Consider the following 16619-nt stretch of genomic DNA (forward strand, 5'->3'; position numbering starts at 1 on the left):
CCATTAAGGTAGCGGTAGGCTGACACCTGCCTTTATAGTTCTGTATATTAATATCAGTGATTGTCCATTACGCCTCCTACTTCTGCTGTGCACAGATGAGGGGAAATTAGACAGGCTAAACTCTCTAAATACACACAGGGTGCATTTCTCTACATTTTCCTTCTGACCTGTGCAAGAGTTTAAGTCCACTTTAACTAAACATACATTTTAACCTGCATCTTTTTTTTGTATAATTTACAGGCTAATCTATTTTATAGTTTTCTGTATTGAGACTCCTGGCACAGGCATGTATGCTCATTGCCTTAATGGCCAGTTCATGAAATGAAATCGGCTATGGATTGTCCTCTGCAGACAACCTTTCAATTTCTTCTAGTTTTTATATCAAATCTCACCTTTTAGCACACATTTTACAACATGGGTTCATGTGAGATCTATATTGCTTCTGAATCATCTGGAAACTGAAAGTGGCTTCTGTAAAGCAGCGATTGTTTGCTGAAGTGTGAGAATGGACGGCAAGCTGTATTTATTTCCTGCTAAATATTGCACAACGCTTCTGGTTTTTACATATATAATCACCTGCACATGATGTCCCTCTTTCCTGCTCTTTGCTAGCCACAGTTACCTGAAACTCATTATTTGTCATACAGCATTCAGAATGTCTTCTCACATGTATAGCAGAGGTGCCCACACTTCTTCAGCTTGTGAGCTACCGATACTTATAAAATTATAATTTTTCCCCTTCTTTCATGTTTTAAAACGGACCTGAACTCTTGCACAGGACAGAAGGAAAACATAGAGAAATGCACCCTGCGTGTATTTAGAGAGTTTAGCCTGTCTAATTCCCCCTCATCTGTGTCTAATCACAAGTTGTAATGTGATCCCTCAGCTGTGACAGCTGACTGCCACGGCAGAGATCTCATTTGTAAACACAGGATGTTAAAGTGGATCCGAGGTGAACTTTTACTCATTGCATAATTGTGTTCCTTTCCTATTGATTATAGGGCATTCCTCAAGCCAAATACTTTTTTGTTTTTGTTTTAAAGAGAGTCTGAAGCGAGAATAAATCTCGCTTCAGACCTCATAGATAGCAGGGGCACGTGCAGCCGTACAGCCGGGGAGCGCTTCCGCATTGGGGCAGGGCTAACCGCCGCAGCCCTGCCCTCACACGAGTCTATCAGACGTGTACCTCCGCCTCTCCCCCGCCCCTCTCAGTCTTCCTTCACTGAGAGGGGCGGGGGAGAGGCGGCGATGCGCGTCTGATAGACGCGCTGAGAGGCAGGGCTGCAGCCGTTAGCCCTGCCTCCAGGAAGAGAAAATTTACGACCAAGTTGACGACCAAGTTTTGCGGGGGTGGATTTGGGGGTAAAGGGACCCCCGTTTAGCCGCGGGACAGCGGCGTTTTAGCAGAGGCACACATGCCCCTGCTAACTATGAGCTCTGAAGCGAGATTTATTCTCGCTTCAGAGTCTCTTTAATACTCTAATTCCCTATAAACTAAAAAAGCCACACCCACGGGTATTCAGAGAGCCTTGGCAGTAGCAAGGGCTCATGGGAGCTCATTCTGGGCAGGAGGAGGGGGAGGTGTTACTAGCCATTGATTTCAGAGGCAGAGGGGAGGAGGGAGGAGGAGAGGGGATTAGGCTGATGGCTCAAGATACAGATAAGCCTGCCTCTGTGTCATGTTTACAAACAACATGGCTGCTGTCATTGTATCACAGGAATAAATAATCATATTCTATTAAAGCTGTTTGCAGCTAGATTTGCTGTGTAAACTATCTAAACTTTAGATAAGATATATAGACAAGTTACTTGTTATAGTTAGTTTTTCATCTCGGATCCGCTTTAACCATATGTCTGCTTCCATAAAAGCAAGAAGTAGACACACTGCAGATTTTGCAGATTTATTTCAGGATTTGTATCAGCTGTAACAAAGTAATGTGTTTCTGTAAAGGTTATTATACTATTGCACATCTTTTAGAGCAGATAGGAAGTCCTGAGTTCAGGTCCGGTTTAAAGTAGATCTCTGCCTCTTTGAGGCTGCCTACCTCTGTTCTAGGTTCTCCACGTTCATACAAGATCCCTGGGCTTCCAATGGCGGATACAGTCATTAGGCCTGTTACTAAAACTTCATGAAGTAGTTTCTCTAATGCATATTGATTGTGGTGTCTTCTTTTTCAGGAGCCCTGGGTATATGTCTTGGATGTTTTTACCGCCTCAGCTGCCTTCTGTTTGTAGTGCCGTACTGGTATGTCTTCTTCCTGGACAAGACCACATGGAACAACCATTCTTACCTGTATGGCCTGATTGGATTCCAGTTCACCCTGATGAATGCCAATCGCTACTGGTAATATATCAGCCACATTCCCATTGTCTTGATGGTTTTCTGAGGGACATGAAAGTGTAGCCTTAGTTGTAGTCCTAGAGGTAGTATTACTAATAGTTCCATACTGAATGCATCCATCTTCTTGGATTGCATGGAAGGAGGAAGAGGGTGTAATTCAGATTTTGGCTAGGTCCACACTACAGGAGGAAAGTTCCATTACCTGGAATGTACCACAAGACACAAACTGACATTTTGACAGATCCCATGTTAAGTATAAAATATGTACGAGTGGCTTCATGCTGTTGCACAGGCACAGCAGTACTTGCGCATGCGCAGTGCAGCAACGCTCATACACAGAGAGGAGGGCGGGCTCAAATGTATCCAGCAAGCTCTTGTTGGATGTGTTCAGAGAGTCCCAGCACTGGATGGGTGGGGTCATTAAAGGTATTTGTATATTCTGCTCTGAATTAGGATCATACACAGTACATAGTTTTACCTTGTGTCTGGAACATATCACTCCTCCGTGGAGGGTGGCTCACAGCTGGCAGCTCCCTGCACTGTGCCCCTTCCTCTAGAGTAAGCAGAGCTATCTCAGAGATGATTTAGAGCTCATTTACACTGCAAAACACATGCACAAATGTGATTCCGTGCATGCGTTTCAGACACACGGAATGCGCATCGCTGTGTGTCCCAATTTTTAACACATATGATAGTAAATGTAGCAGCTAGAAATGCACAAAGTTTGTGCACGTCTGTACTTCTTGCAATTAATCTATTTACAGTAGAACACGTGCCTGTAGCTTCATTTCCCACATAGCTGGCCATGCTATCTTGTTGGAGTGACAGCTGCCTAAAATCCTTCCTCTATCCCATCATCACTAACCTGAGATAGTCATCCCAGCTCCTCCTTCTTTTTAGAGTTTACTGTATATACTCGAGTATAAGTCTAGAAATGTAGGTCTGTTTCACTTCATAAAAGTATAGGGGTCGACTTGTACATGAGTCACAGGCAACACTGAGTACATTGAGTGATGCGTGTACTAATAGTGACATTCCCATTTGCAGCAATTTACCCTGCGGTAAGTGATACTTAGAGGAAAGGAAATGCCAAGAAAACACAGGTCTGCAAGTCCTGACCACAATTATTAACAAGGAAAGGGAAGGGGGAGAAATACTGGGCTGCAGGAAGGGGAGTGAATAATTGCTGCACTTGGGGGTCTGGAGGCGTTATTGGCTGCACTTAAGGGACAGGAGGGGTTAATGGCTGCAGTACTGTATGCAGTGCAGTCGTGAACCCCTCCTGAGCCCCAAATGCAGCCATTAACTTTGCTGGGTAGACTTATACTTGAGTCAGTACAAAATTCCAGATTAAAAGGGTTGAATATTGGTGTCGACTTATACACAAGGTTGACTTGTATTCAAGTATATACGGTAACTCTTTGTGGCCAGAATTGCTGCACACACTACTTGGTGGTTCTTTATGGAGGTATTGATGGACCTAAACATTATAAACTACTTGATATTCCTACTCAGTGCACAATATTATGAGATACTAGTGACTTAGCCCGTTTAAAAACGGGCTAGGTCTGTCCCTAATGCATGTGCGCGTTCACCGCGCACCCTTCGTGCCCGACGCACACGCCCCGCCCCTTCTGGCCCCATCCTCCGCTGGCTCTCGGCAGTGTCTTTGCGTCCTTGCACATGCGCAGTGCACAAAAAGCACTGGCAGACGGACATTGGACGCAGGGACACTTGCCTTTTATTAGGTAGGATAATGAAGTTTTTCATTAACCATTTACTGATGCTGGACAAAGAAGCTAAATCTTCCTCTTTCTTTTTGTGCTGATCAGAATATGGTCTAGATTAACTTTGAAATTTGCCTGATGTAGGCCGTCCCTTGTTTATATAAAGATTGCAGGCAAATATTCATGCAAAGTGATCTATTAAAGACACAGGCCAAACCAGGAAATGTGATAGTCATGTTGCATAATAGCGGCCAAATCAATCTTCTCTTGATCACTGAAGTGTATCACTCTTTACGTAACAACTTTATTTCATCTGGGAATGTCCAGATCACTTTAAAGAATGTATTCTGCTTTTTTAAAGGGATTTTCCACTTCATCTGAGGAAAATAAATACTCATTCCTTCAGTGCTGGTATGTAGAGAGGGGTTGGCATGCGTCCCACAATTTGCTTAGCACTCGTTGAGTAAATCCTTCTACAGTTCACATTATCTGATGATTTCACAGTAATGGGTTACATTCTCCTCTGTTAAAGGAAGCTGAATAATTAATTCTGGAATATTTTGTGTCATAACATCAGATCTTACATAGAGGGAATTAAAGGGAAGGTCCGAGGAAAAAAAAATCAAGATCTACTTACCCAGGTTCGTGCTCACGTGGCCTGTGCAGGCGCAGTACTACTGTGCCTATGCAGAACGCTCCTAGACACTGGATCGCGACCGCCAGCGTCACAGCCGTGCAGAAGATTCTGACCTGGCGAGGTCGGCATCTGCAACGGAGGGGATCCCGGGACACCGGAGCTGCGGCAAGGGACATATTGGCTGCCAGGGGCTGGAGGAAGCCCCGGGTAAGTAGATCTTGATATTTTTTTTTCCTTGGATGTGTCCTTTAAGATCCTGAGATTGGGAGTAAATCCGAGGCGTCAGAAAAGTAAATTACCTGAGAAGAGGGAAGCTTCTGGATCCTATAGAGGCTTCCTACGCCTTCGTCGGCTCTCTTGCTGCCGATTGTGGACCCCCAGAAGATTACCGACAAGGGTTTGATTGTAATCAAATCGGCACCACGCTCCTGTTCAGGTACGAGTGCTGCCATACTGCTCATGTGTCAGTACAGCTATGTAGTATGCAGTAAGGCAAAGCCGCTTGTGCACAAGCTGCTCCGAGCTACTGCGCAGGTGCAGCCGTCCTCACACAGATGCAGCACGGCCATGCTTGTGCCAGAAGAGGAGCGCAGTGCCAATGAATGGGGGGGAGGGGGGCGGCTTCCCTCCCCTCCCCTTAGGTAAGTATGCATTTATTTATTTTTTTTACTTTCTGACACCTTGGGTTCTTTTTAAACAGGAAGCACTCGGGAGCTGTCAGTGGTACAGCTACCAGGGGACTTCTTCATTCCCTCCTGCCTTCTGATTCAGTGCCCCGTCCACCCCCACTCCCAAGCAGAGCAACAAAACAGTGAGCTGCTGTCAATCTCCTCTTTCCCAGTCTTCGGGCTCAGACACACTATAAGCGCTCTTTTGTGTGCTTGTGATTGATTAGCGCTTTCTAAGTGCTTTGTAAAAATCGCTCCCATTCACTTTCATTAAAATCGCGGTAAAAATCGCTGTGATCACGTATGCATAAAAACATACGCTATCGCTGCAATTTTTATGCAATTTTACTGTGATTTTAATGAAAGTGATTAGGAGCGATTTTAAAAAGCGCTGAGAGAGCTTATAGTCTGTCTGAGCCCTTCTTGTCTGTCACGTGAGATCATGTGACATACAAAAAGTCCAGGATGGAAGTAAGAGACAGCGGATGACAGCATCAAAGAGGACGGACCAACGCTGGAGGAGGTAATATACTTACTCCGCCAACAGCCATTCTTGCACTTTCCAAATGTGGTATAGGTTTCATGGCGGGCACACTTGTTGAGAGAGAAGGTAGGGACTGCATGGTGGTTTCACTTGTTATGGGTGGCAGAAGAATGGCATTCATGGTGGCTGTATTACTTATAATTGGGAGAGGGACATGGCAGCCACACTTATTGTGTGTAGAATGGGTCTTATGGCAGCTGCACTTGTTATGGAGAGGTATGATAGAACATAATTGTTATGGGGTTCGTAGTGGCTGCACATTTTGGATGGGCCCGGAGTCAGAGGGTACCACAAGTGGATTTAAGCACAATCAAAGTTTGAATTAGAATCCCCACAAAGCAGGAATGTCATCCTGTCTACAAAGTTACTGTCAAGCAAGGCCACACATCAACTACACTACAGAAAAGGGCAGGGGGAAGCAGTGAGCTATATGCTGTCCTAGCCACAGCATCAAGCTTGCTACAGTACAAAGCTAGCGGAGCCTCACTTCCATACAGCCCCCATGGCAGATCACCTCTCCCCACACCGGCCATGACAAGAATCCGTGCTGAGGAGGAGGATTGAGTATTGTGTCATAGGTTTACACAGCATACTCTGGTTCTCTGCAGTAGCACTGTGATAGTTAGAGACTCTCGCCCATTGGTTGCTGCAGGAACCTTCCTCCAATAGAAATAAGGCTGATTCCTATTGGAGGGGGGTTCCTACAGCCTCCAATGGACAAGGTTCTCTAACAATCACAGCGCTACTGCGGTGGACGCGAGTACGCGGTGTAAACCTATGACATAGTATGACACAAAGCCCAATCCTCCTCCTCAGGACACATCCGCGGGGCACAAAAGTCGGCTTTGCGGGGCACAAATGGCCTGCGGGCCTTAGGTTGGGCACAGCTGCTCTAGATGTAAGTGACTGTGCTGTATAACTGGCTGCCTTTATGGAATAAAGTTTGATCTTATCCACTGAGAGCATCCCTCTGTTTCTTTGGTGCACTGAGTGCACACCACTAGGTCTCTGGATCTACTAGAGGGATCTCTATAGGTGGTATGGATCTACTCTGTGCCTGGAGATTATGATCATCAGCGCTGTGTTCTACTGCATACTGTTTACCTGAGGAGAGAGAGGATATATCCTTTACACAGCAGCGGATAATCTACTGACATTGGGGCGCCTCTACTTTACAATATTTAAACATGTGTATGGGTCCATGACATTTTTTAGATCATTTTCGAGTTGCATAATATAACATAATTCATCCTTAAAGGGGAACTGAAGAGAGAGGTATATGGAGGCTGTCATGTTTATTTCCTTTTAATCAATACCAGTTGCCTGGCAGCCCTGCTGGTCTATTTCTCTGCAGTAGTATCTGATTAAAACCAGAAACAAGCATGCAGCTAGTCTTGTCAGATCAGACTTATAAGTCTGAACCACTGAAACACCTGATCTGCTGCATGCTTGTTCAGGGGCTATGGCTAATAGTATTAGAGGCAGAGGATCAGCAGGGCTGCCAGGCAACTGGTATTGTCTAAAAGGAAATAAACATGACAGCCTCCATATACCTCTCTCTTCAGTTCCCCTTTAAAATCCAGTGAGGTGGGTGACGGAAAAATCCACTTGTTGTATATTGCTTGTTTGGCAGCTGCCAGGATAAGGTGGCCTATTATTATTATTATTATTATTTATTAGATTTATATAGCGCCAACATATTATGCAGCACTGTACAATAAATAGGATTACAGACAATGATAACTGGGGTGACAGAACAATACAGAACAATACAGGTAGCAGACTACAGGTAATAGCAATAAGATACACCACACAATGCAGATAGTAGTACATACCAGATCATAAACTGGAGTGGTAGTGGTAAAAATTACCAGTTCCAAATTCTGGGTAAAGTGCACACAATCAAGTAAGATACACAAGGGGAGAGGGCCCTGCCAAAGGCTTACAATCTAGAGGGGGCCTATGTCAGGTACTTTATCACCTGATATTGCCAAGGTGGCTTTTTCTCTAGACGCAGTGTACGAGTGGTACAGATATAGCCCAGGCTCTCTCTTTACCTTTTTTTTCTGCAAATCTTATTTAGGAATTTGAAGACCTCATCCCAGAATAAATCGATGTACAGAGGCGCCAGTAGGATAAAAGATACTAAAAGGTTTAAAACATCTAGGTGGTGGCGGTGGACCAACCGACCTAAATCAGACACGATGCTGTCGAATAAAGTCAACGAAAATTTATTCACATACTCCAAGGAACACTGCCACGCGTATTACGGGTACAAAGCCCGCTTCTTCAGGCATTAAACAATAGGAGTATCACACTATAAAATGACAGAGACATAAACCATATCAGGGAGCTGTAGAATATATGCTAAACACTTGTAAACGTAGGTGTGTATTTGTAATAGGGGGAGAAGGTGAAGTGGTGACGTAAGGGGTGATGATGAGTTGTTCTGTTCCAAGGTGGCTTTTTCTCTAGACGCAGTGTACGAGTGGTACAGATATAGCCCAGGCTCTCTCTCTACCTTTTTTTCTGCAAATCTTATTTAGGAATTTGAAGACCTCATCCCAGAAGTCACTTATGGGGAGTAAGACCCTGGTACAGTGCTTTAAAACCACGTCTGTTAGATTGCACTTTGGACAGTAGTTGTTACAATGCTGTGGGGCTTACCACTTATGCCTTGACCTGTTCTAATACCGCCAGTAGTCTCCTAAAGTTTGCCACCGCTGCCCTTCCCCTTACAAATCCCACCTGGTTGGGCTGTACTAACCTTGGCATGAACTCAGCCAATCTTTCTGCCTCTTAGCTTAGTAAATATTTTCAGGTCCTGATACATAGGAGAGATTGGCCTGTACGAAGCTGGAGCCTAAGGATCTTTCTTCTGCTTGTACATGAACTTTATATAGGCTTCATTTCCAGATTGCAAATACACCCTTCCCCCGAAGAAAGAAATTATAGAGGTAGGTGAAGGTGGGCACAATTTCAGACTTCAGTATCTTATAATATTCTGCAGTAAGTCCGTCAGGGCCAGGTGCTTTATGATTATGAAGGCCTTTTATAACAGTAAGGGCCCTTTTCCACTAGCAATCACTAGCGTTCACGCTGAACGCTAGCGATTGCTGAATCGCAATTACCGCCGATTCCCCGACGTTCGCGGCCGCGATTTTGCTATGCTATGCACTGCATAGCAAAATCGCGACAAAAGTCGCTCCGCGGCGCGATTGCGATCAAGTAAAAAACGAATCGCGGTAGTGGAAATTACCTACCGCGATTCCTATGTTAAAAAGCAAACCGTAGCGATTGTAAAATCGCTAGCGGTTTGCGTTTTTGCGCTGGTGGAAAAGGGCCCTAACTGATGCGTTAGTTACCATAGTTTACTGCTTTGTCTAAGAGGGAGGTTTCTGTGGACAGAGCGCCCCCTTATGGATTCTGATAAATATTAGCGTAATTCTTCTTAAGCTCAACACACACCATACAATCTTGATTGTTCAATCTTACCACTTTTATGTAGTAGAAGAGCTTTTCCAATCAATCATTCAAGGTATTTTAAATCTGTTGGCCCTTATACTACATAGATTTGGTAAATCTGTACAACCAAGATTGTATGGTGTGTGTTGAGCCTTAGTCTTCATTTATGTCCCTGGGTGGATGCACTAAGGTCCTGTCTCTCCCCTCTTTATGCTGCGCAATGGAGCAGTTTGATAAGGGCCTCATGCTATGCGTGATAGTACCACATTTACAGTATCTCCAAACTTTGCTCAGTAGCTCCTTGTAAGGTTTTGCATAAAGTTCTCTAGCTTAAGTCTTATAGGGGAACTGAAGAGAGAGGTATATGGAGGCTGTCATGTTTATTTCCTTTTAATCAATACCAGTTGCCTGGCAGCCCTGCTGGTCTATTTCTCTGCAGTAGTATCTGATTAAAACCAGAAACAAGCATGCAGCTAGTCTTGTCAGATCAGACTTATAAGTCTGAACCACTGAAACACCTGATCTGCTGCATGCTTGTTCAGGGGCTATGGCTAATAGTATTAGAGGCAGAGGATCAGCAGGGCTGCCAGGCAACTGGTATTGTCTAAAAGGAAATAAACATGACAGCCTCCATATACCTCTCTCTTCAGTTCCCCTTTATTTATCCACTTCCTTTTTTCATTTAGCCAGTTTAGCCTGTTCACTGTGGAAGGATCATTTTATAATTGGCGAATGTTACCCTCATTCTGGCTACGTGATCATTATATTCTTTGTGAGATTATCTTGCCCCTCATGACCGCTTTAGGTTTTTCTATTTGCATGTTGTCTGTATTGTGCATTCTCAATGGGGAACTTTCAAACTTGTCAGAGTCAGTGTTCCATGTTGGACTTTTTAGCCCTACGTTGTGACAGCTTCACTCTGCGCTTATTTGGCGTCGCCATCTTGGATTTCCCAGCGCTTATATTCTGGTCCTGAGGCTCCTTTCCAGCTGATCACAGCAGGTAGCGGTCCATGCACAAGCTTCATGGAGTTGTGGAGAGTGTGTGTCACTAGCCCTGTCCCCAGTTCAGCATCTGAATGTGTATGTTAGCCGGCATGGCGGAGCCTCCAACCATGTGGGTGCCGGAACAGGAAGTCTGGGTCTTTATTTTTAACATTTTCGTTAGATTCATTGGTTGTTATTGAATCCACGTCTAATGTATTTAGACTTTAGACTGCTGTAACTGTTATTTATTTCATCCCTTAGGTCCATTGATGGCTTATTTAGTCCTCGCAAGCGTAATGCACATGTCCCCCTGTGGAATTACACTGTGCTTCGAGCCCAGGTAAGTTTAGAATACAGCTATATTTTTCTCAAAGATTCTATGAGAATGCAGAACATCACCCTATGTATGTTGTTTAGGTGGCAGCTTTAGTTAAAGTACATCTAAAGTGAGAGGGATATGGAGGCTGCCATATTTATTTCCTTTTAAAAAATACCAGTTGCCTGGCTGTCCAGATGATCCCTTTGGGTGCAATAGTATCTGGATCACACAACTGAAACAAGCATGCAGCTAATCCAGTCAGACTTCAGTCAGAAATATCTGATCTGCATGCTTGTTCAGGGGCTATGGCTAAAAGTATTAGAGTCAGAGGATCAGCAGGCTAGTTAGGCAATTTGCATTGCTTAAAAGGAAATAAACATGCCAGCCTCCCTATACCTCTCAGCTCATAACTTATGAGTTATCTCCTTATCTGCTTAGCTCATGCTTTATCTGCCCTTATTGAAGACAAATGGGACTCGATCCCTAGGGCCATAATTCGGGAGCTGAGCGCTGTACAGGCACCTCGCTCTGCTATATAGCTGCTCTGTGAAGGGAGTAGTATGCAGAGTTGTGTAATGCAGCCTTCATTTTCTTGGCAATACCCTGCATGGAATATTCTTCATTTCTCAGAACATAACCAGACTGATGAGTTTCAAAGAAAGTTCCTTGTTTCTGTTTAGAGTTAACTAAACTCACCATTGCGGATTCTCATCTACCGTAAAGAAGGACAGGTTTTCTTATTGCTTATTTAGTAGTAAAGAGGTTTTGAAATGATCACTTAGGCTGCTTTCACAGTGGGACGTTACAGGCGCACGTTAGAGCAGCCTGTAACGCACCCCCACTGCACAGGAGTGCAGAATCAATGGGCTTTTCACAGTGCCCACGTTGCGTTACACAGTAACGCTTCACGTCAAGACAACGTACTGCATGCAGTACTTCATACGCGGCTAAGCCGCGTTAGACTGTTTGCACATGCTCAGTACGGGTGTTTTTTTTTAATTTTAGGGGCGGGGAGAGGCCGCTATGTAGCCAGGCACATGGCTACTTGGCATTCACTGCACTTGCAGTGTTTACTCTTTGGAGCGGCCGCTGATTGGCTGGTGGGACCACGTGATGCGGAGAGCTCCGCTCACGTGATCTCCGCAGCGCCTCCGACAGAGCAGGCGCACCAAGAGCTGCTTGTAACGCGGCTCTTGGTAACGTCCTGCTCCAACACCACCAGGCGTTGCGTTAGGAGCACGTTATGTGCCCTATAACGCCCCCTAAACGCAACGTCCTGGTGTGTAAGTAGCCTAAACCTTCATACTACCAAAGTTGCATATGTAAACATGACACTCTATATAATACAGCCCTGATTGTTGTTGGTAATGTCCACCTATGTAGGTATCCCCCCCCCCCCCCCCCCCCCAAAAAAAAAAAAAAACAGCTATAGTAAGTAGTTAGCTACACCATTTTAATGGACATCTGTAGTGAAAGAATATGGAGCATGCCATATTTGTTTCCCTTTAAACAATACTAGTTGCCTGGCAGCCCTATTTGGCTACAGTAGTGGCTGAGTAAGACCAGCAACAAGCATGCAGCTAATTAGGACAGATCTGACAATAATGTCAGAAACACCTGATCTGCACATTGCTTGTTCAGTTGGCTGCAGTAGTGTCTGAATAATGCTGGGTACACACTATGAGATTTTCTTGCCGATTTACTGTCAGATTGATTATTTCCAACATGTCCGATCTGATTTCCGATCGATTTCCGAACATTTTCCGATCAATTTCCTATTGAAGAGAACGGAAAACGATCGGAAATCGATCTGAAATCAGATCGGACATGTTGTAAATAATCAATCTGACAGTAAATCGGCCAGAAAATCTCATAGCGTGTACCTAGCATCACACCAGAAACAAGCTAATCTTGTCAGATCTGACAATATTGTCAGAAACGCCTGATCTGCTGCATGCTTGTTCAGGGTCTATGGCTAAAAGTATTAGAGGTGGAGGATCAGCAGGATAGCCAGGCAACTGGTATTGTTTAAAAGGAAATAAAGATGGCAGCCTCCATATCTCTCCCACTTTATTTTTCCTTTAACCATGCCTACACACTGACGATAATAGGGTGATATTATTTTAATGGATGAAATCAAGGATATTTCTAAGTGACTGCAAACTTTTGGATGGTAGTGTACCTTTCTTCACTCACTATCGCAGATGATTAGAAATGCTCATGAGCAATTTTGTAGACAAGTAGAACACCCCTTTATTGGCATTTTTATTTTCTTACGCTGTGCAATATTTATAGTTTAGTTCTTTTCAATGAAAGAAACAGGGCAGCATATCAAGGTGGTTTTTTCACATACCTAACCTTATCTGTGTGTTATTCCACTTTGCAGATCTTTATTGTGTATTTCATTGCTGGCATTAAGAAGCTGGATGCAGACTGGGTGGAAGGCTACTCCATGGGAACGCTGTCACGCCATTGGCTGTTTGACCCATTCAAGTAAGGGTGGATACATCATATATGTTGAACAGAAGTCAGAGCAGTTAGGATATTGTAGTAGTAAGTTATTGCTTATTATATTCTAATGGTGCCCATACAGTATATCTAGCAATGTATAGACAGATCTCTCTCTGATTGAACCTGATTAGAAGGATTTGTTGGCTTTCTATATACCACAGGTTGATTCCCAATCGATTTCAGCATAAAATATTTCGGGAAATGACCATATGACGCGGCCTCACCTCTCCTGGCTGCTGTCCCCCCAAATGTTATGTGTCCCACTTTACTTAAATGAGCGAAAAGTAGAGAAACCGGCACTACTTCATAGGCTTTTTTAGTCACTCAATTGAAAAAGTAGAAATATCTTGCAGACATGCATATTAGCATAAAAATTCTAAAAACATACCCTTGGAAGGAAGGTGGCGTAACTGGGTGATTGGTGAGCGGTGGGTGCACGGGTGCTGTTGTCTTGCCTTATGGCAGTTTCACGCTTACACGCGCTTCTACTAAAAGAGGCAGCCTCTGTAGAAAGCCTCCGAGCGTGTAAGCGTGAAACTGCCATAAGGCAAGACAACAGCACCCGTGCAACCACCGCTCACCAATCACCCAGTTACGCCACCTTCCCTCCAAGGGTATGTTTTTAGAATTTTTATGCTAATATGCATGTCTGCAAGATATTTCTACTTTTTCAATTAAGTGACTAAAAAAAGCCTATGAAGTAGTGCCAGTTTCTCTACTTTTCGCTTATTTACTTCATTTATCTATCATTGCGTACCAGAGCACGCTTCGTTTTGGCTAAGAAGGGAAGGAGCACTGACTGTGCCACCAGCTGTACTAGCTCAGCCTTGAGACACTGTAGTGCCAGCCTGCTGTCTACTCTATACACCAGTTGGAAGCAGTGCCGGGCCGAGGCAGAGGCAGGAGAGGCTCCAGCCTCAGGGCGCAGTGTAGAAGGGGGCGCACAATTCACTCAGCTGTCATTCCCCATTGTGTTTGAAGCAGAAAGAAATAAGAAAAGGGGATACATGGCAGTGACTGGAAGCCAGATAACTAGAGATTAAGGTGTTGGGGGCCCTGGGGCACCTCTTAGCCCAATAGCAATCAGTGTGTGATGGCTGGGGTGGGAGGGATGGAGGGGCGCACTTTAGTGTATTAGCCTTGGGTGCTGAAGGACCTTGTCCCGGCTCTGGTTGGAAGTCATTTGTGTCCCTTGCCACAGTTCTGGTCTTCTCCTAGGTCCGGCTGGCAGTCTCCTAGAAGCCGGCACTAGGGGAACAGTGAGAGATAGGAGAGGTCTCTGATTGTCGATGGAACAGATGGATTAGATGAGCTATGGGGGACGCTGAGGTACAAGGGGGACTCCATAATTGGGGGAGTTTTTAGTATATATTTTTTCCCCTGGTATTTGCCCTCTAAACCTAGGTGCGTCTTATAGTCTGGAGTGTCTTATATGCCGAAAAATATGATAAACAACAATGTATAATACACTATTTACCATTTTCATTTTAACCTGTTTGATATATGAAATGCATAAGATGGCCAGCAGGTGGTGCTGTGTATCTGTTCCTAAAGAAGAACATACAAAGCTGTGCATTTATACTCGTTTCCACTGTGCATTTATACATGTTATTGTTGTGTTTGGAGAGACCTGGTCATTTGCATAAAGTTTGAATATACAAGAAGCCATGTATGACTGATATTTGTGGTACAGTCTTCTGCTTCCCACACACAGTGGACAGTCATTGAGCTGCATCTCCCAGAAAGCACGGTCATTTATCTGTTGATAAGTGTGTAACATCTAATTACTGCTGATGCACAGCTGTACTGACTGCTGTAGAACATTGTCTCATAGTTCTGACATCACCATGAACCATTTGTTCACGTGTGTTGTATCTGATGTACTCAGCCAATGTCTTGGACCACACCTCCAGATACATTATTATTTTTTATGTATCTAGTGCCTACATCTTCCATACCGCTGTACAAAACAAATAGTGGGGAGCATAGATACATATACAATTAGGACATCTAGCAATACAAATACATACATAGTGGATGTGGGATTTGAGACATCAACTATACTGGTCCATGTTCATATGATCAGAATCAGAAACACTTGGTGGCTTGGTGAAGGTCCCTACGTTTGCGAGCTTAAAATCACTTCTTGCATGTTTTCCATTAGTAGTAGTGTATTGATCGATTTGTAAAAATACCTATTTTAATTTAAAGAGAATCTGTACTGTTCGATTTGTACAATAAAAAACATACCAATCGGGTCACTGTGATCTCCTGGATCCCTCTTTGCCGTTTCCGACACTCCCTGCCGCGATCCTGGCTTTTAATCGCCAGTTTTAGGCAGGGTTTACAAACAAAAAACATGGCCGCTAACGAGGAAGTGATGCGTGCGTGCGTGCGTGCGTGCGTGCGTGCGTGCGTGCGTGTGTGTGTATATGTTCTCGGATAGAAGAAATAAGGCTGAAAATTTTGTTACAGTCTCTTTAAAGGTGGCCACTAATAGTCCAATTTTCAGCAAATCATTGTGATGGATAGGAAGTACCGATTGGTTCATTGATGATGATATATTTGATATATTACAACATGTTATTTCCAATCACATTTATCTGATCGCTTCGAACGATTCTTTGCTAAAAATTGGACTGTTAATGGCCAACTTTACAATGGTTCATCTGAAAATCTAGTAACTTTCCTATTCACTGAATACTATTGCCAGGTGTTACATGTTCACTGTGTAGGGGAACCGTTACCGTTATTGCAATCGACCGGAAACGATTGTTAGGGCCCACCAATCCGATCAGACTAAAAGAATTGTTCTGAAATTCAGATTGATGGAATGATCAATAGGACACTTGTTTGTCATTGATCAACACCATTAACAGTACTTGATCCGATTGATTGAACGGTCGATCGTTTGTGAGATTGTACCGTTAATGGGCATCTTAAAGTGGGCCTGAACTGTTGCACATGACATAAGGAAAACATATAGAGAAATGGTCTGTGTGTATTTAAACAGTCTAGCCTGTCTATTTCCCCCTCATCTGTGACTAATTGCAAGTGTAACTTGATCTCTCAGCTGTGTCAGCTGGCTGCCTCGGCAGAGAAGCTTATTTGTAAACACAGGATGTTAACCCTATACACACAAGTAGGCACTCTACAGATCTATTGCAGGATTTGTATCCGCTATAACAAAGAAATGTTTTTTCCTTAAAGGTTATCATGCCGTTGCTTATCTTTTAGAGCAGACTTTAAGTTCTGGTCCACTTTAACGTTTCCTTTCTTTGTAGCAAGCTCAAAGCAACCAGTGAGCACATTTGTTCTCTGACTAGCAACAGAGCAAATAAAAGCTGAAAGTTGGCTGATAGCTAGAGGTATCACAGACACATCTCTTACTTTCATGTTTGATGAATCAGGCCTTGTGTGT

At 43.9% G+C, this 16619-nt stretch overlaps 1 protein-coding gene across 1 annotated transcript in view; it reads left to right on the forward strand.

The window, feature by feature from the left end:
- Positions 1-16619, forward strand: part of GGCX (gamma-glutamyl carboxylase) — a 75386-nt gene that overhangs the window by 23455 nt on the left and 35312 nt on the right. Inside the window, exons 4-6 of the mRNA XM_068274874.1 lie at positions 2179-2344; positions 10630-10708; positions 13074-13180. Coding sequence (XP_068130975.1) covers positions 2179-2344; positions 10630-10708; positions 13074-13180 — 352 coding nt within the window. The remainder of the gene's footprint in view (positions 1-2178; positions 2345-10629; positions 10709-13073; positions 13181-16619) is intronic.

This window comes from Hyperolius riggenbachi, chromosome 3 (assembly GCF_040937935.1).
Source record: "Hyperolius riggenbachi isolate aHypRig1 chromosome 3, aHypRig1.pri, whole genome shotgun sequence".
In the NCBI taxonomy this organism is placed as follows: domain Eukaryota; kingdom Metazoa; phylum Chordata; class Amphibia; order Anura; family Hyperoliidae; genus Hyperolius; species Hyperolius riggenbachi.